Here is a 27,211-nt window from a genome sequence, read left to right as displayed (position 1 = left end):
GGAATCTGCCCCACTACTGCCTTTGAAGATATCCACGTGTGAGCAAAGTGCTCGTTAAGGAGGCCCCATATGAAACAAGGAGGGGGCCACGAACGGAAGCTGCTGTGTAGATAGGAGGAGGGTCCACTCACAGGAGGCTCTCTCTCCGTTGTTCCTGGTGTTTATGTCCCCTTTGCTCTGGCGCCCTTTAGTCCCCGTCACTTCCTCCATGCGGTAGATCTCGGAGACACACAATTTGGGATTGAAAGCAAAGTACATTTTCCCGGCTTTGATGGTCAGGTTGCGGTGGTCCCAGTCCCACAGCTGCTGCAAGTTCTGGTTGTCGAGGACGTAGAAGGAGTAATTCCTAGAAGCACAGAAATCAGCATCAGCACCCTTGCCCTTTGCCACCAGACACCCCATGCTGTGCCTCTTTGCCACAAGGCTCCAGAAAACACTGCCTTTGCGGGTAAGAGATGTAGTTATTAATGGTATCTAAGAAAGAACAGTCACTGTTAACAATAACAACAATATGATTCAAGGACAATATCAAATAGATAAAACACTAATTAATTTGATGACCCCTACTACCAACAATAATGCTTCTCACACTGGAGGATGCTACTCAAATCATTCCCCAGAAATGCCTCTGGTTATTTCTCTGAAGCAGAGTATGTACAATGAGCTTGAAATCAGTCCATGGGAGAACAGATATGCTCTGCTACTCAACCGGAACAGCTTACAAATTTGCTGTAGAAAGTCTGCCATTATCCTTGGGGGTAAATCCCATCCCATCCGTGCTGTCAGCAGCACATGACGGTGTAGGAGAGAGAATGGGACAGGGAGACAGACTCGGGGGTGAACCAACCCTGGGTCAGCTCCCTCCTCCAGATTCACCCCACCCTGAAAAGCCTCAGTCGAAGTCCTCGGGGAAGGTGGGGGAAGATAAATGGCTCCCAATGGGCATTCCCCCAGGCCACCCATCCAGGCAATCGCAACTCCATGTCCAACAAGTTTAGGGTGCACAAAGCTTATTTTCAGAGGGCTGGGCCCCACCCCGGGAGTTTCTCATTAGGAAGTCTGGGTGGGCTGAGAATCTGCATTTTTAACTAGCGCCCAGGTGATGCTGGGACTACACTTGGAGAACCACTGGTCTAACAGACCCTGGGCACCACCGAGGGGCTGGGGGTCCAAAGCCGACCAAGTCAGACATCGGTCCTGCTCCCAGTGGGTGGACACAGAAGCAGTAGACCCAGCTGCTTCTGAAGGAGAGATGGGGGGACAGCCAGCATCGGCAACCACTAGCACTGGCCACCCAGAGACAAACCCATACCCGGGGAGGCAAGAGAGCAGACAGCTCCAGCTTGGGGTCTGGAGAAAGAGCCTTGCAGGTCCTTTCTGTCTGGGTCCATTGGTAAACCAGGCAGGCAGGGTCACAGATGCCATCTGAGTACTCTGTGCTAACAGGTCTGCTCCCCACAGAACTCAGACCCTTCTCCCCCTCCTATCCCCCAGCCTGTTTCCTTCTGGGGCTCACTCAAGCACCTTCTACAAAACTGAGTCTAAGAACTGGTGCCACATTTTGAGTTATGTCTAGGACCCACTCAGGGATCCAACACATAAACAGTAGAGAAGGAAAGGATCCCAACCTTCTTTCCAGAGCCGGGACAGCCCAGACAGAAGCCCAGAGACCTCCTCTGCCCCGGGTGGTGTCCACTGGGCACCTCTGTGCATCCGGTGAGGTTCACTTACACCCGGACCAGGACCTCTACCAGGACTCTACCCGCCGGTCAGTCCACAGCCTGAGTCTCACTCACTGAGAGCAAAGCAAAAGCTATGATTCCAGTGCTGTGAAGCCCACCGGTACATTTCCCCGGGAATTCATGAGGCATTCAGAGACAGGGGTCCAGGACTATCGATGCCATTTATGAGCTGTACAGCCACAGGCAGGTCACTCAGTGCTTTCTGTAGCTCCGTTTACTCACTTATTGGACAACAAGGGGCACAAACGGTGTCATATGAGCTCCCTGTCGGTTTTAAGGGCCCAGGAGGAGTTACAGAGCTGAGGTGGGATCTGCTCCCCCAGCCTGAAGCCCAGCCCCTCCACGAGCACCGGGTCACGTAGGTGCAGGTGCTGGGGGTGGGGATCCTGCCCACACAGGGGTGCAATGAGTCCAGAGGCAGCACCTCAGAAACCAAGCCAGGCTCCTCACAAACCCACCTGAGGCCTCGACACATTCACGGCCACCAAGGTGACAAAAACTGGCAAGTCAACAAATCCTTTCCTTTCAGCAAGAGCTCACTCCCCAACATCTGCTGGAAAAGGAATGTAAGACATTGTCCAAAGGAATCTAGACTTGGGCTATGTACCACAAGGCCATGTGTGCAGGAGGGTGGTGTGGCAGGTGGAAGGTGGGGTCCACAGTGCCCCCCCCCCCCCACCATCTGCTCCCTCACTGCCAGGCTGCAGGTGATGCTGCTGGGAGAAGGGGTGTCCGCAGAGTTATACAACCGGAGGAGGGGTTCACAGGTGGAGGCAGATGCCTCCTATCATAGGCCACTCTTGCCCTCGGAATACTCCCAGCTCTGAAGGACACTCTGCGGCATCAACACGAACCCCGTGGGTCTGGCTGCTCCCAGGTTCCCAAGTAGGCCACATGGGACAAAATCTCCTTGTTGGTGCAGAAAGCTCTGGGCCGGGAGTAAAGGCCAATTACCCAGGTCAAATTGCTGACTCAACCTAGGACGAGGCTTTTATTTTAGTAAACTAATTTCACTAGCAGAGAACATAACCGCACGGAAAATACCTTCTGAACAAAACATGCTTCTCCCCAGGGGAGGGAGCATGAATTATAAATCAGGAATTTGACAAATGAATGGCAGGCACACTGAAATTCTGTGTATGTGACTAATCACTTTGAAAAGCAAGATTATCTTTTTACAGTAAACATAAACATTTTTTTACAACACTGAGAAGGCCTGGAGCCAGGATACCAATATCAATAAAACCGGGGTGTTATGGAGCTTGTGTAAGCGACAGAAAAATAAAAGTGAAACCCTCAACACAATGATAATCAAGCCATTCACGAGCTGCCTGTCAATACTGCTCTTGTTTTCCCAACCCCAGCTGGAGGCCCGGCTGCCCACACATTCCTTCCACGATCAGGTGAGGATTAAAAGATGGTAAAAGGCAGAAACTTGTCTGCATATCTTCAACACACACATATACACACTTAGATTTTATTGTTCCCTAAAGGAAATGGCTGTTTAAGTCAATTATTCTGTAAATGTGATTTCCTAATTGTTTCTAAGCTGACTGCCTTTACATTCAAAACATATTTTAAAAAATTATCTGTTTATTCTTCTGTCCCTTACACAGGCTCCGTGGTGCCTGGGTTTTATCTATATTGGTATCCTGGCCCCAGCTCTCTTCAAGGTTGCAAAAAATGTTTGTTTCTATGCTTGGGTGGGCCCCATCTGCCAAAATGTAGACCAATGTGGGAGGTTATCTCCTTGAGGACATCTATATATTATCTGCATCAATATTCTAAACGCCCAGCACATACTATACACCTAACTGTTTTATTTATGGCTCCAATCTCAGGGTTGTCCTACTTCTGAGTTGTCAACACCGCCAGCTCCCCGCCTGCTCGAATGACGGGCAGGAAGGATGGGGAAGCAAAGGAAGGCAAACTGCTGAGGATTCGAGTGGTACTTAGAAGACAGCCCCGGGTCCAGGGCTTGGACCACTGCACGCGGGAATCCAAAGATCGGGGTGGAGCGTCATCTCCACTCTCACTAAGCAATAACTCTAGGCAAGGTATTTCTTTGGCTTCTCCCCACCTGGGACAGATGGGGCTGAGGGTGGGGTCTCCAGAACATGGGGGCAGGAAGGGACATTCCCCCCTTTCCAAACTTTACTGACAAATTGGGGAAAAAAAAAAAATCATTAGTCCCTTTCACTTCTCAGAGAAAAAACTATGGCCTCTTTTGGGCGGTCCCTCGGTGGCATCAGAACCCAGCACATGGGGGCTTGTCTCTAGCAGTCGAGCCATCTGCAACTGATGCAGGATTTGGTCTTTTCACATATGCTGCCTCCAACCTGTCTGCAACGAATTGCTTTATACCACGTCCAATCTCCCCCAGAGTTCAATATTTACACCAGCCTCGGAGGTTCAGCAAGGGTGGGAATTTATATTCAAGTGGCACTAGGCACCAAACAGAGACTCTGAAAACGTTTCCTCTTTGAGGGTTTTAAAAACAGCTTTACTGAGGTATAATTTATCTACCAAAAAAATTCACTCATTATAAGTGTACAGTTCCAGAAGCTTCAGTAAATTCACACAGGTGTCTAACCATCACCACGATGCATTTTCAGAACATTTCCGTCACGCCAAAGTTCTTCATTCCCGATGGTGGTCAAGCTCCAATTCCATCCCCAGCTCTTCACTGATCTGCTTTCTGCCTCCATAGTTTTGCCTTTTCTACAAAGCACATATTAATGGAATCACAAAATGTGTAGCCTTTTGTGTCTGGCTTTTTTTCACTTAGCCTAATGTTTTTGAGGTTCACTCATGTTGTTACATTATTGTTGGGCAGTAATTGTGCCACATTTTATTTATCCATTTATCTGCTGATGGACATTTGGAATGTTTCCAGTGGGGTATTTTGGTGGTGGTGGGGGGGTTGGTATCATGAATAACACTGCAATGAGCAATCACATACAAGTCTTGTGTGGACATGTTTTCATTTCTCTTGGGTAGATACAGGGGTAGAGCCTGGAACTGCTGAGTCACATGTCTGAGTGTATATTTTTTGGAAGTCTGGAAGAAGTGTTAAAGTATAGCCATGTTGCAACCTAATCTTAGAGTTGCAAGAAGGCAGAATAAAGCACAAAGTGTTGCAAAGTCAAGTGGTGGGAACATGAGCAGAGATGCCTAACTGCATCCAAGAATTCCAATTCTTATAACCCACCACCTCCATCTACTCTTATTCTTTTCAGGGCAACAATCCTTGGTGGCACCAACAAATTTGAAATTTTAATTCATTTATCCGATGTATCACAAAATACGCTTGTTCAAATAAGGGAATTTTTTCAGAGAACAGAAATACTCTCTTTCTTATTCAAGGGCTTAAAAATTAGCCATTTCATAGGAATCCTGTACATGTGTATTCCAAAATCCATTTCTTTCCAAAATAGCACAACCTTGATCTTTTTTTTTGCGGTACGCGGGCCTCTCACTGTTGTGGCCTCTCCCGTTGCAGAGCACAGGCTCCAGATGCGCAGGCTCAGCAGCCATGGCTCACGGGCCTAGCCGCTCCGCGGCATACGGGATCTTCCCAGACCGGGACACGAACCCGTGTCCCGTGCATCGGCAGGTGGACTCTCAACCACTGCGCCACCAGGGAAGCCCAACCTTGATCTTCTTAATCTCTAAGGTTATCACTCCAGAAACACATCACCTTACACAGAGTAATGTCCTCAAAGAAGCCTTGGCCATCCGAATTCTTCTGGACAAACTGAAGACTGCCTATGTTGTCCGGCCCCTTTCTCCAGAGACCAGCAGCCCTGCTGTCTGTTCCGATGTGATTTTGCCTATGTCTGTCACCAGCCTGGACATCAAATTCCAGAATCAGCTCACTGTGAGTGAGGACTAAGAGTTCTACTCCAGGTAACGTTCTTCAATTTCATACTCTGGACTTGACTGTGTGGTCTGGGCTACTCAGGAGACATTTGGAGATGGGTCTCAGTTCCAGTTTGGAAAGCTAAGGGTAACACATACAAAGGATCTCTGTACTACAAATTTGTCTGTTCTCCACCAGAACAAAAGGCTACAAAACTTTCTTCCCACTGAACCAAATGGAAGCATTGGTTATGAGAGATACAAGAAAAATCATACTTTAAGGAACAGTGTGACAAGAAAATATTTAGGCAAAAAAATCAAAGGGCTTTGGGGATATGCTTCTGAGAAGGAATAAAGGGGTAAAATAGTGGTTTCCAATCTTTGCTGCACATCGAAATTACCTGGGAATCTTTTGAAAAGCAATGATGCTTGGATCCCACCCCCAAACATTTTGATTGAATTGGGACAGAGTGCAACTTGGGCATCAGGATTTCTTAAAAGCCCCCAGATGATTCTAATGTAGAGCAAAGTGTGGGAACCCGTGGGGTAAAAGTCATCTTGGCTTACACCAAAAGCACACTCAAGTGAAATGTTCTATTGACACTCTGGTAACTCAAAAGCCCTGAAAAGGTTCCACTGCCTATCCAAATTATAACCTCCATACCTGGGTGCATAACAGCTTACATAATTCTCCTACCACCTACCTCTCCAGTATTATTTGCCAAACAGGTCCCAGGATGCCCCAACTCGTTGCCTTTGCTGCTGCCGCCTGTCCTGAAATGCCTTTCTTTACCCTCTGCTTTTTGCTGTTTCTGGAAACCCTCCAAGGTCCATCTCAAAAGCCACCTCTTCTCAGAAGCCTGTCTGATCTTCTTCTTCTTTTGTTTTTGTTTTTTTCTTTTTTAATGTTTTTTTGATGTGGACCATTTTTAAAGTCTTTATTGAATCTGTTACAATATTGCTTCTGTTTTATGTTTTGGTTTCTTGGCCAGGAGGCATGTGGGATCTTGGCTCCCCGACAAGGGATCGAAGCCGCGCCCCCTGCGTTGGAAGGCAAAGTCTTAACCACTGGACTGCCAGGAAAGTCCCCTGTCTGATCTTCTTAATCAGATACCTGACTCTTTTTCATGCCCATGGCATGTGTCTTTTCTTTCCCTGTAGCACCCTGCAAGTTCTGCTCGGCACTGCTGGCATTTATCTATTTATCATCTACCTTTCTTCTCTTCCTCCCTCTGACTCTTCACTTTTTTTTCAGGTTTGAGCAGAAGACTGTCTCTTTTTATAGCTCATTTTGCATTCTTTTAAAAAATTTATTTATTTTTATTGAAGTATAGTTGACGTACAATATTATATAAGTTTCATGTGTACATATAATGATTCACAATTTTTAAAGGTTATATTCCATTTATAGTTATAAAATATTGGCTATGTTCCCTGTGTTGTACAATATATCCTTGTAGCTTATTTATTTTATATGTAATAGTTTGTACCTCTTAATCCCCTACTCCTAAATTGCCCCTCCCTCCTTCCGTCTCCCCACTGGTAACCACTAGTTTGTTCTCTGTATCTGTGTGACTCTTCCCTTCTTACAGGAGTGAGGGGAGTAGGCAAAGGGGCTGGACCTAACCCTCTTCCTACATCTGAGAAATACAGAATTGAGTTGTTGCTACTGGTCACACCTGATACAAAGCAGAATTGAGTTGTTGCTACTGGTCACACCTGATACAAAGCCAGTAGGGGTCTTCATCACAAGCAAGGATGACCCATACATTTTTGGTCATGGGTGAGGAAGGCAGCTCAGAGAACACAGCTCCCATCAAGAGAGGCAAGGTTCTCAAGCTCTATCTAAAGAGAGAGCCTCCAAACAATGGCAGGCAGGAATCCAAGGCTAGAAGCCCAGCATCCTCAGAGCTACAAGGGCTACTAACCAGCAGCAGGTTCACCATTGCCCTTCCCTGACACCTAAAGTACTATCAGCAGGGCAGGGGCCTGAAGCTTAGCTGAGCTTGGAAGTGGCCCAAACACCTAAGCAATGACATACATCTGTACGAAGACCCCACTGGGACTTTGGGTTTTACACATGATTCAGATAATGAGAAATACATCATAAATATTCTTGCAAATAAAAATCACACTTTAATTTTCAGCTACATTCAAGTGCCTGATACTTTTAGTTAACACACAGCTGAAAGGTAATCACATCATGTAATAATTCCTAATAAAAATGAATTAAACTCTCCTGTTAGCTTTCCCCTCTATGTATATCACTTGCTCAGCCTGGAAAAAAAAAAAAAGAATGTGTATCCTCAAGCAGCAGTAAAGCTTGCAGGTACCAATACGCCAAAGCAAAAGTGCTTACCAACACCAGGGTTTCCAGAAGCACAAACCTACTTGGAGGAAAAAAAATAAAAGAACTGTGCTAAAATTCACTTTAAAATTTAATACAACCAACAGTAACACCATCACCTCAAATTGGCAGAGCCTCGGTTTGCCATGTCGGTGACCTGGGACACTTGGGCTGGGCACAGTGGCAGCCTCCTTGGATTTGCCAAAAGAAAGACATTTTTCTAAAGAATCACTGTTCCCAGCGGGGAGGACAGTGTGCTTTTCAAGGATGGAATGAAGAGCTGCCCTCTCTCTTTAGCTATATCAGATGATGGAATTTTAAGAATTTAAGACTGACCAAGAGTGAGTCTGAGAAAAAGCAGGAAGGCTGTAAGGAAACCCTTATGCGGTAACTTTATCCAGTCGGGGCACATAAATCAGCAAGGACAACCTTTCTCATGACCTTCCCACCTCTTGCTTTCCTAAATTATTTCCCCAAATTCTCTTTAGAAGGAATTAACTCATTAATGGATGTCTTCTTTTATTTCAAAGCATTAGCTTAAAGCCAGGCAAGAGCTGTATTTAAAGAGGGGGGTGGTCGGTGAAGAGAAGCATGTACGCAAAGGAACACCTGGGCTAAGTGCTGGAGAGAAATTGCGCGTGCAGGAAGCACCCGCTTTTATTCCTCCTCTGGTGAAAGGCCTCCGGCTAGTTTAAAACCCTTATCACAAAGCACGTCTCTGCAGAAGACAAAAATTCTATGAGTAGCACAAATCCTACAAGCTGATCAATAGAAACAATTCTGTGAATCAAGATTTCTTTGTAACAAAATGAACTGTTCATATGCCTCCAAATCTCTGATGTTCTAATACATCTGAAAAGATGGAATGGCTTTTACGTAGTGGACTACAGCACCCTGAGGCAGATAAGGGACCCATAAATGATGATTTCATGGAGAGGTAAGCACTTCAGACCCACTCCCAGTGCTTTTGGCAGAAACAGCCCCTACTGCAGCCCCATCTGCTGCTTTGCTGGCCACAGTCAGACACGTAACCCTGGATGGATCACAACCCAGTCCTGAGGACGGAGAATTGTGACTACACGAGACCCCATGTGAGGAGGTGGGTCCTCACTCAGGGCTCCCGCACTGCTGTCATTTTCACTTCTTCTTTTTAATGAGAAAGGGCTCTTCCCTTAGAAACACAGAACTTCAAAATGCAGGCTGCTTACTCTGTGGTGGGAGAATGTCAGCTTGTGAAATTTGGAGCACTTACCCCTCTAGTTGCTCCTCTCCTAGGATCTGGCGAAGGTTCTTCAGGAAGGACAAGGAGACCAAGGCATGGGAGTGGCGGATCTTCACGTAGCCCGTCACGATCTCGATGAGTCCCATGAAGTTCTCCAGTTCCGAAGCGATGTTGTCTACGGTAAGGGGGGGCCATGTTACTGAGCATCCACTAAGCGTGAGCGGGGGGACACACTTGGTTTCTCGCAAACAAGTGTGGAGAGCAATTCAGTGCGGATCTTGTTTTCATGGTGTCACTGAGGTGCTTGAGCTTCACAGGACCCTTGTCCCTTGTCAAAAGTGCGTTTCCCTAAGCTTGGCTTTCAACACCCTCGCCTGGGATGGGGCCCCCAAGGCCAGGGAAGGGGAGTTTCTAGAAGGCTGGGTACTGCAGCTCCCAGGCTGATTAACAGAATGTAGTATCATAAACACCAGACTGCCATTTAGCAAATGCGGGCACATCTAGGGAAGTTCTTTAATATACTCTGTCAACAGACAGTGCTGCCTCCAAAGTACAAGGGCATGACTAAATAAACAACATTTCCTCGGTCTCATTAGGAACTGCTTTTGCCACATTTCTAGTTCCTAAGATACAGGGATCTATATTTAAAGCTTCCATCTTACTAAGACTGGAAGAAAATGCACCAAAACGTTAACAATGGTTATCAGCAGGTAATTTAAAAAAATTCATTTCTATGCTTCTACGTTTTCTACAATGCACATTCATAACTCTGACACATATAAAATAGTTGGGAACATCGTTGCTAATAGATGTGTAAAAATGACAAGATGTATAAACAGTGTATTTCCTTTAATTTTGTAGCCTATTTTTTTCTCACAGTAAATAAAAAACATAAACTTCAACTTAGGCCAAAATTATAACACATACTATAATGAATTGGGTGTGGTTCAACTAACAGAATTTTACTGTGTATGATTTGTGAAGGCTTACTTAATAAGAGGTTCTCTTTTGCTTTCAATTGATAAACATCAAAGAAAAAGTGTACTGTCCTCCAGGGTAACACCCTACATTTATGGACAGCTTGATGGTTTTCCAAGAGAAATGAAGGAGAAATTCAAGTTGTAAAGACTAGCGGTTGCCTGCAGTTGATGTTTCAAGGAAAAGATCATGAATTTTAAATGTGGGGCGGGGGGCTTCCCTGGTGGCGCAGCGGTTAAGAATCCACCTGCCAATGCAGGGGACCTGGATTCAAGCCCTGGTCCGGGAAGATCCCACGTGCCACAGAGCAACTAAGCCCGTGCACCACAACTACTGAGCATGCACTCTAGAGCCCGTGAGCCACAACTACTGAGGCTGCGTGCCATGACTACTGAAGCCCATGTGCCTAGAGCCCACGCTCCACAACAAGAGAAGCCACTGCAATGAGAAAAGCCTGCGCACCACAACAAAGACCCAACACAGCCAATAAATAAATAAAATAAAATTTAAAAAAATCCTCACGGTCAAAATCTGAAAGATTTATTTTAAAAATAAATAAATAAATAAATGTGGGGCAGGACTCATGCCTTCTAGTAAGGCTGAGGAAGGACCTTTCCAATGAGATGTCTAACCGATTTCCTGTGGTGGCTATAAACTGGAAGACACATTTCAGCGTCATGCACAAATATGTACCAATTCCTTCTCAAATTATACTTCTCCATGGATTTAATTCATGGATTACATTTTTATCTTGAGGATAGGAATATAAGAAAAAAATAAGGGTTAGCCATTTAAAGGATATGTTCTAGGGAATGAGGAAATCTTTTTTAAAAATTAAGAAATCTTGGGCTTCCCTGGTGGCGCAGTGGTTGAGAGTCCGCCTGCTGATGCAGGGGACGCGGGTTCGTGCCCCGGTCCGGGAGGATCCCACATGCCGCGGAGCGGCTGGGCCCGTGACCCATGGCCGCTGGGCCTGCGCGTCCGGAGCCTGTGCTCCGCAACGGGAGAGGCCGCAACAGTGAGAGGCCCGCGTACCACAAAAAAAAAAAAAAAATAATAATAATAATAAAAATTAAGAAATCTAGTAAGTGCAAAAAGAATAAAACTGCAGAATACCATGAAAGCAAGAAAATTCTAGCTGTGTGGAAACAAAGTTATCTCTGTTGTAGAGGAGTGAAAGGTGTTGTGAAAATCAAGGGCTATCCAAAAATTCAAAAGAACTAAGCAGAAAACTTGTTGCTGCCATCTCTAAACCATAAGAATAGAGCTCACTTATTGTACAAATAGTATTAAGGAAAAGTAAATGCGCAGAATAAACAGGACATTTTTGCCCCTCAGACTATAAAAAAAAAGAAAAAAACTTCTTCACAAAAGGATTTAGAAAAAAATTCCTTTCAACCTCAACTCCTTCTTATTATATTTCTCCTAGCTTACAAAATTATCAGTACCTTCACCAAGTGGTTCCAGTTGTGGAGAACTTAAGGCACCGTTACTAGAAGCCCTTGTCAATTACAGATCAGAACTGAAAGTATCACCAAATAAGTCAACAGGAAATGCTTCACACAAATGCAATTACCAGGAATGCCATCTACTGCAAATAATGGGGATCCTGTAGAGGGTGAGATCGAAGCTTTAAATGCATGATGACATACATATACTTTTATCTCTTTTGGTTCTCAGAAATAAATTTGGAGATCGGCCACTTTTGGACTGAATAAAATTTTAAAATGATATCATTAAACTCTTCCCTTGCTCAGTATCTTCAATATATCCAAGTAACCAAGACTCTGGACTTAAAGCTCTGTGGACTTGGCTCCGGCTGGCGACTGCTGAGTCACATCTTTGATCCATCGGTCTCTTCTGGGGTTTGTACGTGTTTGGATGTGTGTATCCTGCGTAAGATGTGACTTAAGAAAGATGAGGGATGACCCTCTGAAGAAAGAAATGCTGTGCCAATGGCTAAAAATCAGACGGCCTTTCAATCTGTTTTTTATCTTTAAGGGAAACTCAAAGGAGGGGCATTGAGCATGAGGCTTACGCACCATGTTGTTTTTCTAGGCCCATATTTTAGTTGTGAGTCATGGATGAGTAGGAGAAGCATCAACAAAAGAAAACCAAGAGATCTGGCCCTCTCTTCCAGGGAGATGGAGTACTTACTGCCACGTCTGATATTAATGAGTAGATTGCCCTTGAAGATGGTGCATCCTTGGAGCATCTGAGCAGAAGTGACAGAATCAATGGTCTTTGTCTTTTTCTCTTCCTCACACACTTTGGGACAAGGGCCTTCGCAAGGGATGCAGTACATGCTGTTGAAAATAAACCAACCCAAAACACAGAGAGCTGAGTCTGTCTTCTTGCATTAAAAAAAATCATAAAGATATGCTTTTATTCTAGGTGTCTTTACAGTCCACATTACAAAAAGCAACTGGTGGAAGCATTCAAGTGGTCACACTGTTTCTTATCCCCAAGCCTACCCAGGATAAGCCACTCAAATTGCAACCAAAAGGAGAAACTGCCTACAAAGGAAAAGCATGCTGCCTGTTTCCAGACAAAACACACGATACACCCTTGAGACATGTGTGTATCATAGGCTGGGACTGGTGAGCCAGCTGGTCCCATGTGGGAGAAACAGCTTTGCAGAAAGAAAGCACCTGGGGTTCCCAAGAAGAACAGAACTGTTCTCTGATGTTGTGGCCCCTGCTGGCACACCCTGGAGGAGGCACGGGGAGAGTGGACAGGGACAGCAAAGGGACGGCAGAGTCTCTGCCACTAACGGGAATCTAACTCCTGCAGCCAGCGGTCCAGCAAAGTCCAATGAGGGATTCCAAAAGGCATGTGCTATAGCACAGATCCATTACTTTCTTGCTAAAGCACAACTGAAATAATTTCTTGACAGTGTTTGGCAGAAACTTGTAAATTGATCCAAGTGTTGTTTTCGCTGCATACACAATAAAAACAAGGAACTTCCATTACTTTGTAATAAGCTCCTATTTCACATGCAATCTTGAACATGCCACAAACCACCAACAGTCAGGGACCAGTGAGTGACGCTGGCACTTTTCCTGCTTACCTACCCTTATTTAGGAAACAGTGGACAAAACACTAATCCAGCTGCTGAACCACAGAAAGTTGGGTCAATTTCCAAACAAATAAATGATACAACATTATGGGATGTGTGTGTACTAGGACGGTGAATTGGAGAGCCACTGTATTTACATGACGGTTCTTGAATGATCGTTCAAACTTCGTGAAGTGAAAAACAGTCAAGGAAACAGTGTAAGTTATAGCTCTTAGCATTAAGTACCCCCACCCCGAACCTTACTGCATATTTAAGGCAAAGATGAAGGGTTTTGTTTAAAAGCTTATAGATAAATAAAATTTCCCTACTGTTTTCTTATTTCATATTGGGAGAACAGGAGGCAAGGTTTCCAAAGGAACTGGGCCAACCATAGCAACGGAGGTTTCTCCCTTCTCTAACATCACACTCAACATGCTCACTTCTAGAGTAGGTAGCAGCTTTTCTTCAGTACTCTTTGTTGTCTTTTATTGCTTCTAATTTACCTACAAACCAGATAATGCCCCACCTCCCTTTTTAAACACTTTTTATTTTGAAATAATTACAGACACACAGAAAGTTGCAAAAATAGTACAGAAAGGTTCTGAGTACCCTTCACCTGGTTCCCCCAATGGTTGCATCTTACATAATGATAAAGCAATATCAACACCAGGAAACTAACACAGGTACAATGCCTGCATATACTTACATGTCATCTTATCACCTGTGTAATCGCCATAACCAGCTAGCCCATCACCACAAACATCTCCCTTGTGCTACCTGTACAGTCACCCTGCCCCCACATCTCTAACTCATGGCAACCACTGATCTATTCTCCATCTCTATTATGTTGTTATTTTGAGAATGTTATATAAATGCAATCATATGGTGTGTGACCTTGTGAGATTGGCTTTTTTCACACAGCATAACGTCCTTGAGATCCATCCATGCTGTGTGTGTTTGAATGGTTTGTTTCTTTATATTGTTGATTGATATTCCATGGTGTGATGGATCACGGTTTGCTTAGCCGTTTACCTATTGTGGAGCATCTGTGCTGTTTCCAGTTTTTGGCTGTTACAAATGAAGCTGCTACAAATAACTGTGTACCTGTTTTTGTGGGAACCTAAGTTTTCATTTCTCTGTGATAAATGTTCAGGAGTGTAACTGGGTTGTAGGTTAAGTGTATGTTTAGTTCCCCCTGACATTTTATTCAAATAGCAATTTCTGAACCAAACACCTTTCTTAAAATGTCTAGGAATCATCCAGCACTTAAAAAAAAATGTTTTTCTAAGAAAGTGCTCTGATTACACGTTGATAGTTTAAGCGTCCTCAAATCCATTCGGGTATACACAGTATTAAAAAATAAATATTTTAAAGTAAGGGTCAAATAGCTCTTAAAGGCTGAGAGGGGGATTTATTAGTTCTTGACGGCATTTTATTTTAAAGTGTAAAAGGGAGATCTGTAGCTTTGAACAGACTGTAAGCATTGGTAGGAAAAATAACAGCTCAATTCTTTGAAAAATGAATTACAGTAGAAGAAACTGTCACAGTGCACAGCACATCCCACTTTGCCCGCTACTCTGGCAGCTGCAGATGACTGAATGCCTCCAGACACCACAGGAAACTCACCCGAAAGGCAAAGAAGTTATGACCCAAGGCCATGCACCAGCTGCCTCATCTTGGCCCCAACCCCTGGGGAGGAACTGTGGCTGAGCCTTAACTGGGTTCCAGGCACTGCCCAGGGTACTGGCAAAGCCTTTTTAAGTTCTAGGGCTGCCAATAAAATGTGAGTAAAATGTGGCATACTTATTTTGGGTGGAATATGTATACTCTCCAGTTCACTGGCATCCCTGGCACATTTACCATTTTAAAGTATTTAAAGTAACTTTTACTATAATAACCGTTACAGAAATGATGACAGGTAGAGAGCTCTACATTTAATTTTTTGAAATAATGTGAGCTTTACCTTTGATTTGAAGTTAAGCCTACGGAAGGAGCAACATCTCCAAATATTACACCAGAAACAGATTCCCCTTTACCAAGACTTGCTTGATGAGGTTTGCAGAAACAGAAGGCAGCAAACAGAAGGGAAGTTACACGTTATACTCAAAATGAATGTTTCCTTTTCCAATGGTATTTTATATTTGTAGAATAGTTTTATTTTGAAGAACCTCGAAACGTAAGGATCCTCTGGTGCTAATCACGAAGTAGGCATTTAGTCCATTACAACAGAATTACTCTCTCCTAAGAGTTCTCTGCTCTGCGCCAGAGGAGGAAACAGCATCCCCAAATCTCTAGTCTTCTCTTGCTTCCAGGGTTATAGTCCTGTATTTTGTAACAATTCTGGCATTGCTTTTTCAAAAACTTAAAACCAATGACAAATTCACAGAAGTCCAGTTGGCATGCATGAGAGGGATGCTGTTTGCCGTAAGGAACTTCTTTGCTTCCCAAGAGAAGTCTCAATGTTCAGGAAGCAAAATGAGAGAGACAGAGAAAACTGAGGGAGGGTGAAGGGTACGTGTGTGTGTAGGAGGTGCTGATGGAACAAACTGCTTGCTCTTAGCGGCAGCTAGTTCAGGCAGGACGGGAGCCAGTGCTAAGAGACTTTGGAGGCCTGCTCACTGCCTTAAGGATGCTGGTGGGCTTGCCGTGTCTTCCTTCCCGCACTCCCAAAGCCTTCACTGGTCTAGTGTTGAGTAGCATTGAGGGTGAGAAAACCTCAACCTACAGTCTCCCCCACCGGCCTGCTGCTGGGGGTGGCAGCCCTGCATGTGCACAGGGGGTCAGTGACCTCCGGGGACCTGAGCCCGCAAATCAGGTACTTAATTCCAAATGGCCAGGCAGTAGGCTTTCAAACCAAAAAAACTCCCCATTGCTCTTAGAGTCATCATAAACTGAAGTTATACCAGCCCTCTGCAGTGGCCCCTCTCCCTTAACCTTCCCAGGGTTCCACCCGGATGGAGCCACTGGCAACACCAACCTTTCTGCCCCCCGGGCCCCAACACTGACCTCTGGCTGCCGTTGCGGATGAAGCCCGACGGGCAGTCCTGCATGCACTCGCCGTCGTGGATCACGAAGCCCTCGGAATCGCTGCTCTCAGCGTTGGGGATGTTGGCGCAGAAGTCACGGTCCACACAACGCCAGCCCTCGAAGCGGTAGGTGTTGGGCGGGCAGCTGGGCACACAGACACCGGCGTAGTAGTAGTGGCGGCAGGCCACGCAGGCCGTGTCGTTGTCGGGCGCGCTGCAGCTGCCCAGGCACTCGGGGTGGCAGCACTCGTGGTTCTCCGTGCACGCCCGCTTCCCGCACGTGCTCGGGCACACTGTGGGTGACAGGCAGGGTGTGAGGCTGGCTGAGAGCCAGATCGCTCCACCTGGCACAATCCAACCCATCAACCACAACGCCATCCCCAAATGGAACGTCACTGGGCATTGGACTTGAATCAACAGTATTACATATTGAGAATTTCATTAAGGCAGGGAGCAAATACTCTGCGTTTGGAGTCAGGCGAGCAGGGTTTAATATCTAGCCTCTCCTATTTGACTATGTTTGGTCTTGGAGGAGTCCTTACCATCTTTGACCTTGATCCTCTCTTCTCATCTACAGAATGGGGTAATAATACCCATCTTGAAAGGTTACCTGTGGCATGCGTGACACCGTGGAAGCCCTATGTGGACAATACAGTTTATTATTACCTTAGAACGCATTATATGTGCTACTTAATCTGCATTTTGCATATGTTCCTTATTGAAATATCTTGAAAAGCCTTAGTGTGCAGAAATGCTCATTTATTTTTGAAATGGTTAAACTAGAATATGCTAAAGATGATACCATTCAGGCTGACAAAATAGCTTTATAAAAGTTTGTGCATGCCTGTATCATATCAAAGGTCTTACCCCAAATAAGCAATGATATCTCAACCTAATATATCACAGAGAAGTCCCCATGTCTGATGGTAATTCTCAAATATAAGAAAGTGGGTGGGTGGGCAGTGTCTCGATCTCAGAGGACCGTAGGATATTATAAACTATCTACTCTGACTCCCTCTATGCTAAAGTTAAGTGAAAGCAGTGTCTAAAAACAAGAGAGGCACAGTTTTTGTCCCAAATAGATGAGCTGGCATTTATTTCCATAACAATGCTGTAAGGATCACACTCTAGGGGCTGTTCGCCTTACTAGCCAGTGAAGTGTAAGTCAACAAAATATGAAATCTGGTTTGCATTATATGCTTCCTACTTTTTCCTTGAGTTGGAAAACAACAGAAAATTATTTAAATATGTATATTATTGACTCTGACATGCATTATTTAGTGAAGATTCTATTATTTTCTTTATAATAAAAAAAGATGAAAAAATCAGAGATCATAGATAAGAAAATACATAGAATATCTAGTCCGCTTGATCACAATGTCATCTTATCAGTACCTCCATGGAGACCCTCCCAGATCATTTCCTACGCATGTGCATGCACATGTAAATATCTATAAAAAAGGATCAAGTCATTCTGAAAGCATTTTTTGGCATAACATACTGTGAATTCAACAATAATTTAACAGCTGCGTTGCATGCCATAACACAGTGTATCGTAAGTTATAATCAGTCTCCTACTATTAGACATTTCATTTATTGCCAACATTTTATTAGTACAATGAGCACTCAATCTTCATGAGAATTCTTAATTATTTCAGTAGAATCAATTTCCAGAGTTAGCCTTGCTGGGTCAAACTGTCCTCTGGGAAGTTGGTACCAATTTACACTAGCTGCATGGAGGAGTACCCTATTTTACTGCCAAGAGGTGCATTTAAAAACAGGTATCAGAACCTGGACATTCAAATGAATACTATCACCTCAGAAGAAACAGACAAATTCTCATGATACTGTCAGGCTTAAAATAATTTTGCAAGTTTCTTATCTGATCATCATTTTTGGCTGAGACAAATAGGTGGCCTTCCATTATTTATTCTTATCTATTTTGGTAATAAAACCTTGATTTTTAATCGGGCATTTTGCCACCCGGTTACATATTATATCTCCCAGCCTCTCTTGTAGCTAGAAGTGACCTAAATTCTAGGCAGAACTTTTGGGGTGGAACTTCCCAGAAGAGTCCTTAAAGCAGAGGGGGTACATCTTTCCTCCTCATTGCTGGCTGGAATGCAGGTGTAATGCCTGAAGCTCAAGCAGCCATCTTGGGCCATGAGGTGACACATTAAGAACAGTGGAGGGTCTTCCCTGGTGGTGCAGTGGTTAAGAATCTGCCTGCCAATGCAGGGGACACGGGTTTGAGCCCTGGTCCGGGAAGATCCCACATGCCGTGGAGCAACTAAGCCTGTGCGCCACAACTACTGAGCCCGCGAGCCACAACGACTGAGCCCACGTACCACAACTACTGAAGCCCATGCGCCTAGAGCCCATGCTCTGCAACAAGAGAAGCTACCACAATGAGAAGCCCACGCACCACAACAAAGAGTAGCCCCCACTTGCCGCAACTAGAGAAAGCCCACATGCAGCAATGAAGACCCAAAGCAGCCATAAATAAATAAAACAACTCATTAAAATCTATTAAAAAGAACAGTGGAGCATGATAAAAGGAACTTGGTCCTTCATGACTGTGTAGCCAGTAGGCTAACCCTGGACTGCTTACCTCTAGATTTCCTTACATGAATAAGAAATAAACTTGTGTCTTGTTTAAGCACCTGCTATTTGTTAGATGCAACTGAACGAATCCCAACTGAGAAGTGTCTTCAGAGCCAGTGTATAATATAAGCAAAGAAGAAGACTGTTCCTGTTGGTCTACGTCATTTTTGTTTACCAGAATTGCCTCTCAATGACTTCTGCCTGTTTCCAAAAACTAATCTATCCAACAGATTACAAGGAGTAAAGATCTCTAGTCACGCCAAAAAGGTACATTGTTGTAGGAGCTCCTAAAACGTTGGGATACATATACAGTCTACCAAGGGGATCATCCTGAAGTTGATAGCACCAATTTGAATGTACAAGCTTAGTGTATTTGCAGTAAATGCACACACACACACCACACACACTTCACTCTCAAATCTCACACTTAATCTAATAATCACATAGATTAAATGACTGTTTAAGTTCAAATATATCCATTACAGAAGTAACCTCAATGCCCAAGATCTAAAGAAACAATAAAATTGCAAACCCTTAAGTTCAAGTTTTTAAACTAAAAACAAGAGAACTTAAGTCCGCCTATCCTTCATTTAATCATCCATTTAGCAACTATTTATTGAATGTGCGCTGCACCTGTGTGCCAGACCCTGTTCTTAAGAGATGGACAATACACCAGGTAAGAACAGGAGTGTGTAGTGGTGTACAGCCTGCCCAGGGAACCTGGGTTCCCGGGAAGGCTTCACAGAGGTGTGGAGGCTGGAACTGAAAGCTGAAAGCTGAGGAGGATAAGAGTAACACAGATGAAATCACATGTAAATGTGTGTAAAAGCAACTGAGTTGCTGTGGTGGGAGAACTGGGTACTCGTGAAGATGGCAGGGGTCCAGTAACAGGTGATGCTGGGAGAGAGGAGGGGGGCAGCTCAAAGAAGCATGGTAGGCCTGTCTGAGGGGTTTAGGCTCTTTGGTGGATAATGGACATCACAAAGCTTTTGGGCAGGAGAGCGATGTGGTCTAATTTTCATATTTGAAAGGTCATCTGGCAGCAACACAGAGGGTTATGATGACCAGAGGGGGCAGAGCTAAAAGAAGAGGGATGAAGCCAGAGGAGAAATGTTATGCTGTCCCTACAAAGTTCATGTTATATAATGGATCTGTGAGGTTCACATAGTTAAAGTGAAACTAGCTGTAGAAACCATGCTCACGGTGTCACAGCACAAACCTGCCGATTGAGCACACACCCCATTCAGAGCACTGAAGTCCCCGGAGCTGCTCATCAGCCATCAGCCACCACCAGGCTTTGTGTTTGGAGGAAGGAAAATTGATTAAGAATCTTACGATCATCATCAGAGACTAACTAGGAACAATATTTACTTGTAAAACCCTTCTTTCCTTGCTTACAATTTGAATAAAATGCTATATAAAATGACGAGTAGCAGACATCAATATTAAAAAGCTATTAATGTAGTATTAAAAACTAAGAGCATTTAAAATAACAGAAAAATGCCCCTGTGCACTTGCTTAGATTCAAACATAAATGTTGGGCATTTCCAGTCGGAGAAAGAAAAAAAAAAAACCTGACAAAGTATCTGTAGATATGTTTTGCATTCCATTCCCCATTCCACTGAAACAGCATCTCTGGGCAGTGGTCCATTGCAAACCGCCCCCCCCCAACCGCCCCCTCCCGAGGTGCATTACTAGAATTGCACCGTCAGTCAGTTCTTGCAACAAGCAGCACACAGGCTAGGGAATTAGGGTTTTGTTTCAGCAATGGGAGCTACTTCAGAAGGAATTTCAGTAAAGCTTAAATTAGGTAAAATCCTATTCTTTAAAGATGGAACAATTCCTCTTAAAGGGATCACAAATCAAGATCACCAATCTTCTACATCACATGATGCAACTGTACACAAACATGTATCAAATGCTTTTGGGGAATAAAAAAAGGGGTGTGATGGGGAGAGGGAGAGAAAGGTGACTATTTGCTGGAGGACAAACCCCAGGGATGGAAGCCAGTGTTCCCCTGGCTGCAGCACCCCCTGAGAGGACTCTGGGAGGGATGCAGGGGAGCCGGCGGAAGTTCAGGATTAGAGAGTCCTGGAGCCAGCCCCAGAAGCCCGCTGTAAATTTTGCCTCATCTCAATGTATATAAATATTATTAGTGTTCAGGACTATTAAGGGATTTCTTGAAAAGCCCCGGGCAGTGTGTCTCGCCAGCAGACGGATGGCTGCTTCACACGAGTGCCAAAGCTTAAAATTTAGTACAGTTACCAAATTTCCAATTACAGAGCTAAGGGAGAAAGGAAGGGAACTTCTTCCCTGGCTTCCATGAATAAGGAGCACACCTAGCATGATGAAAGGCATTTCTACTTTTTAAAAATAAAAGGAAAATGGAAGGTGCTATAAATTAACAAATACACAGCGGGGAAAGCAAATTGATTTTGCCCATGAGATCTTTCTATTCATTGGAATTTTTACAATGACCAAAAATAACAACAAACGCCTACGTAAACTGTTGGAAAAGCTAACGACAGGTCCCACATCTACACTAAAAGGATTCGTTCAGGGTCACAATCCCATAAAAATGAGGCACTGCATTTAAAAGCTCATTTTCTTCATTTTGGGGGACAGCAAAAAAAAGTCACATACATCAACCTTTAACTCTCTTCCTCCTTCCCTGAGTCCTTATATTTATTAAATTCTTTCTAGGGATTTTAAAAACCTTTCTTTCTGTACTTGCCAATAAGCTCTTTAACAATCTTTACCTCAGAGAAACTATTTTTAAAAGCATATTTTGGAAGAGAAGATGGAGAACTCATCCTCTTCACACGGAACAAAAAATGGAAAAGGGGCCCCTTAGCCACACAACTTCAAAAAACACAAACATTCTATACCAAATAATTTCTTTTTTATTTTTAAACATCTTTATTGGAGTACAATTGCTTTACATTGTTGTGTTAGTTTCTGCTGTATAACAAAGTGAATCAGCTATACGTGTACATATATCCCCATATCTCCTCCCTTTTGAGTCTCCCTCCCCCCCGACCCTCCCTACCCCACCCCTCTAGGTGGTCACAAAGCACCGAGCTGGTCTCCCTGTGCTATGCGCCTGCTTCCCACTAGCTATGTATTTTATACATCCCAAATAATTTCTAAAGGATAGAACCAGTTCATGGATGTTGAAATAAGGTCAAGTTTCTGAATCAAAATACAGACTGGTATAGGGTCCTCTCAGGTATTTCCGGGTACCCTAAGGGACACACCACTGTTCCATATAAAAAGAGGGTGCCTTTCCTAAGAGACAGGCATCACTATGCATTAAGGTGAACTGCTGCTAACTCCAGGAAAGCACACTTTGACTTCCCAAGTACATCAGAGAGACATGTGGTCCAGAGAGATTTTGTGGTTTTCTTGCCCAGCCAGGAGAGAAACTGATTCCATCGGACACTGTGGGGTGTGGGGGAGGAGAGGGGAGGGAAACCCCAGCTGGGCCAACTGAACTCACAGCAGCCCCCCACCCCCCAAGCACAGCCAGAAATCTACCCAAGGCTGTCGGCATTCTCCTCCAGAGAGCACTGAGCCACAGCTAAGGACGAGAAAGGCTCCTTTGACTATTAAATACATCAGCCAGGCCCTAGGCCCAGTTCTGCAGGCTCAGCAGGTGAGACAGCCCAGCCCCTGAGGACGAGCAGTGGGAATATGAGGGGCAAGCAAAGGGCCAGTAAGGAGGGCTTCCCAGGGGAAGGGACCACCAGAACCCGGCTTGAAAGGCCAGTAGGAGCTAGCAGGTGCATGGGGGTGATGGCAGGGCTGATGGGGAGCGAGGGTCAGAGAACCAGACTCGGCATGATTGCAGGACCCAGGCTTTGGGACCTGGGTGGGTGGGGGAGACTGGGAGGAAAGATGGGTAGACGGAGGCAGAGAGCCACAAGATAGGAGTTTGGCAGATTCTTAAGAGAAAAGAGATGCTGTCTGAGGATTTTAAACAGGGAGTCACATGAGTAGATATGCATTTTAGAAGGCTCACTCTGGCTGCTAAGTGGAAAAGAGAATGGAAGGATGACCCGCAGGGCCACGGTCGCCATCTCTGCGAGCACCGACAGCGGCCCAGACTAAGGGGGCAGCAGCACAGATGGGGAAAAGCAGGCAGATTAATGTGGTGAATTACTCTTTTTTTCCCCCAGCAGGGGTAGAGAGAGATTGGTTCTGTTCGGGATGCGTTGTTTTCTGCACATGTCCAGATGGAAATGCCTGGCATGCGGCTGCATGGATGTAACATCATGGGGCGTGGTCAGCAGACAGATGCAGAAGAGTCCGGGAGGGACCCAGGACAGAATCCCCAGGCTACCACCACCCATGGGGGCCCCGCAGCACCTACTAGAGTCCCTGCTCCTTTCATATACCTCCACTCTTTTAAAATAACCCACTCAAGTGGATTTCCATATATTCACCTATGAATTCTGGGTCCCATGTTGCTACCCCTCCCTGCCGCCCTCCTTGACAGACAAAGTTCAGGTTTAAGTAATGATAATAATATATTTATGGAATTCTTCTTATAAGCCACACAAACATCAGAGCAAGGACCTAAAGAGGAGGTTGGGCCCCACTGCTTTCTCTTTGATCACCAAATCAACCAGTGCTGAAAGAGACCCTCGCCTTCAGGGCTGCTTCTGAAGCCTGCAGGCCCTGCTCCTTTTGGAGCTCCACGCTGGTCCTTTCAGCAAAGAACGTGGGTGAACCACCTTGGTCGGATGTTCCAGTTGGACAGAAAGGGTATCGCATCTCCAGGAGCCATGATGGACTGCAGAGAGGTCAGGGAAAACCCACCTCAGGCCAGGGAGCCCATGGCCTTTCATCCTGTGAAATAATCTTTGATCTCTCCTGCCTTTTGACCTCATGCACACACATTCCTCCCGACCCATCACTCCGAGCGGAGACACCCATCAAAGGGGCAGACAGGTGAGGAGCAGCGAGGCTTCTCAGGCTCAGGGAGAAGCTACATTTCACCCCAGTGTATTAGTCTGTAGTTCTCTAAATACGTCAGCTAGGACGGAAAAGCAAGCTTACACGAAAATGCTTAGACCCATGAAATAAATCGAAAATAAACCTGGCACAACTGTGTGTGAGCTCCACTCACACACATATGTATGAATGAGTATATGTATTTATAAAACGTACATATATATAATGAGTAAAGCACAATTTTCTCAAAAAGGAGACAAGAAGAATCTTTCAAGTTTCTTGACATCTTGAGAAACTGCTACTGTAAAACTCCAGAGGACCACTGCCTAGAAATCCCAGGTGGAGTTTCCAACAACTTCAACTGGCTTCTGCCTGGAAAACTATAGCCATTAAGCCGAATTTAGTGGTAACCCTGGTGTCTGAAACATTCAGAAAGGAAAGCTGCACCTGCAACAACATTTCTCTTTTGGAAGCCAAAAGAAACCACCTCCTGTGTAGGAGAAAACATTCTATTAATACTACAGTAGTGGCCAGACTAAGAGACAATGTAATGGTTAGAACCTGAAGATACTTCAGTTTCTCTGTTCGAAGCAGAAAGGGTTAGCGCCAGCAACAGAGTTTGGGGAAGAAACCCAGGGGCATGCAGAAAGGTCCCAGAACAGAGCTCTCGGTGAGCCTGGAGAGGCTGGTTAGTAAAAGGGGGGCCACGGTTCCTGAACCTATTAATGTAGTGAGCCTGAAAGTGCTCATTTTCTCCCAAGACTAGAGTGTACGGACGAGTTCCTCCTTGCGATCTTTGAAGGTGTTTCCAAGACTCAGTTTTGAGTCAGCTTCCTTCCTAAGAGGAAGGGTCCTGACACAGGAATGTGTCAGCAGATGGACTTTCTGCAATACTGGGTACGGAGAGGGGGCAGGAATGACATACTTTCCCTCCGCATCACTCGCCTCCCATCACCTGTCTTCTCCAACCGTCACATTCTTTCGAGGGGCTGTGGGGTGGCAGGGACACTTCAGAACTTGCAGGAGCAGAGACCCTCTTGCAAGAAGCTCCCAGGGCCCTTAGATCTGCCCCAGTTCAAATGCAACCAGGACTTCTGCAGCCATGTTCTGCCTTTCATCGAACCCTGGATCCTCAGAGTTGAAAGGAAGTTAAGAGGTCATCATCCCATGCCTGTCTGAGGTGCTGCTCTTCAAAAACCTAGGTGAGACTTAAAGCAATGCTGAAGGGAGCTCTTTCTCTTAGAGAAAGTGCTACTGCCGCATGGCACCCATCTTGACCAAGTTCCTCCTTACCCCCACCCAGAATGGTGCTCTCCCCAGGCCTCGTTCAGGTGTCTGATACTCAGGGGAGGTGGATGGTTTCTTGCACACGTCAGACTTCCAACTGCTCAGACTCAAAATTCCAAGACGGTGATCCCTGCCTCCTTCTGAAGGTAATACTCAAGCCACAGCTCATGCAACGTATATGAACATCACTGCTCCTTACCTGTCCCCAAATCTACCCTAACACTGCAGAAGCAGTCTCCACAGTGTGGAATACGAGGACACTGAGACCAGTGGCGGTCTTCCATGACCAAGGCAGCACACTCAGGGGCTCTCTGTATGACCTTCGAGATAACTCCCACTGTCACACTGAGCTAGCTCATTCAGACCTTCTAATCACCTAACATTCCTGTCCTCCTTTCACAATAACTGCTGGAGTCTCTCCTTCTTGAATGCAATTTGAGTCTAAATACAGGACTCAATCTTATACCTATTGTTTAACTTAATGTTAACAATTATATGGGGTCAGTATCATTATCCTCATTTGTAGATGCCCACATGGAGGCACAGAGATTTAATAACTGTCCGGGGCTATTAATTGTTCAAGTGAGTAACTGTTAAGCTGTAAACCTGGGCTTCAAACTCAGCTCTATCTGACTGGGTCACAGGCTCTTCCCCTGCTCCGCTCCATGGTGGCATGATGTTTTAGCCAGACTCTGCTGCCCAAAAGCAAAGGGCTAGGGAGTTCTCCTCATGCCACTTTTCTCTGTACATCCTTTTCTTCTCCCTGAGGTGAACCACTTAGTCTGGAGGAAGGACAAAACTCACAAAACATCATGCTCTTGAAAAGGGTAAAGCGTCAAGGTAATATTAAGGAGATCGCATGTACCCACTAAGCTTTCTTTATTTATTGAGTTACAGCAAATAGAACCCTCAAGGACATTCTTCCAGCAAGGCTGGGCCCTGTCGAGTTTATCAGCAACGGTCACCGCTTAGTTGCAATAGTGAAGCAGCAGCTCGTGTTGTGGAAGACACTTAGGGTGCATTCTGTGGGGCAAAGGCAACTATATATAAGTGACTGTGCTATCAGGAGCCAGACCAGCCAGACCCAGGGAGACTCAATGACCCACAGAACCCTTTTCACCCAAACAAGTCTTACTCATGAGATTAGATAAACCAGAGTTCATTCTCTTCACCAATTCCTATGTCTCAGCAAGACTGCAACCTTGGTCATGAAGGAGAAGAAAAAACAGTTCTGTGCCTTCCCCTTGGTTCGGCACATAAACAAATATAATCTAGGCTCACAGAAATAGCCAAGTTCCAAGTAGATCCCTACTGACTTGTATACAAGGTGCACAAGATAAGCTACGACGTTTGGGAAAAACGTTTCATACTGGCTATTAAAGGCATCTGTGAAGATTTCATTAATGAGCAAAAGAAATGATCGCCTACAGAAAGTACTCATTGGGTCACTGAAGTCTCCAGGATCTAATAAGCAGTGCTGGGCAGACTATTGAGAAAACAGAAGAAAAAGAGAAAAGGCAACTAGGAAACCAGGAGGAACGTTATACAGGACACCATTATTAAATTAAAATGTCAATAGCTAATTAGTAACTAGAGTAAAGAAAGAGCAGCCATCAATGCAAAGACTCAATGCAGGATTACAATTAACACCAAAAACTAAGTGAAAAGCAGAGGGCAGTCCAGGAACCTTCCTTTGGCTAAGCTGCTGGTTTTGGTTACTGTGGGTGTTGTGAGTTTTTTCTTCCTTCACAATTTTTATAGCAGCTTTACTGAGATATAACTCATATACAATTTCACCCATTTAAAGTGTACAAATTGAAGGCTTTTAACATATTCACCAAGTTGTGCAAACATCATCCCAAAGAGAAACTGTTTACCCATTAGCCACTTCCCTCACGCCCCTTCCCCTCTCAGCCCCAGGCAATCAGTAATCTACTTTCTGTCTCTACAGATTTGCCTCTTCTGGACACTTCATACAAATGGAATCATACACAACGTGCCCCTTTATACCTGGCTTCTTTCACTTGGCATAACGTTTTCAAGGTTCATCCATGTTGTGGCGTGTGTCAGTACTTCATTCCCCTGTATTTTCTTCCATAAATTTAGACTTTCATGTTCCACAAGTGGCCA

General features: G+C 44.8%; 1 protein-coding gene across 1 annotated transcript in view; it reads right to left on the bottom strand.

The window, feature by feature from the left end:
* IGF1R (insulin like growth factor 1 receptor) overlaps positions 1–27,211 on the bottom strand; it is a 301,935-nt gene that overhangs the window by 42,998 nt on the left and 231,726 nt on the right. The window contains exons 3-6 of the mRNA XM_065871399.1: positions 16,215–16,527; positions 12,308–12,456; positions 9,203–9,347; positions 132–346 (exon numbers count right to left, since the gene is read on the bottom strand). Coding sequence (XP_065727471.1) covers positions 132–346; positions 9,203–9,347; positions 12,308–12,456; positions 16,215–16,527 — 822 coding nt within the window. The remainder of the gene's footprint in view (positions 1–131; positions 347–9,202; positions 9,348–12,307; positions 12,457–16,214; positions 16,528–27,211) is intronic.

The sequence above is a fragment of the Phocoena phocoena genome, chromosome 2, assembly GCF_963924675.1.
Source record: "Phocoena phocoena chromosome 2, mPhoPho1.1, whole genome shotgun sequence".
Classification (NCBI taxonomy): Eukaryota; Metazoa; Chordata; class Mammalia; order Artiodactyla; family Phocoenidae; genus Phocoena; species Phocoena phocoena.
Note: the sequence above shows the minus strand (reverse complement) of the source record. Positions and strands in the feature narration are given on the sequence as shown.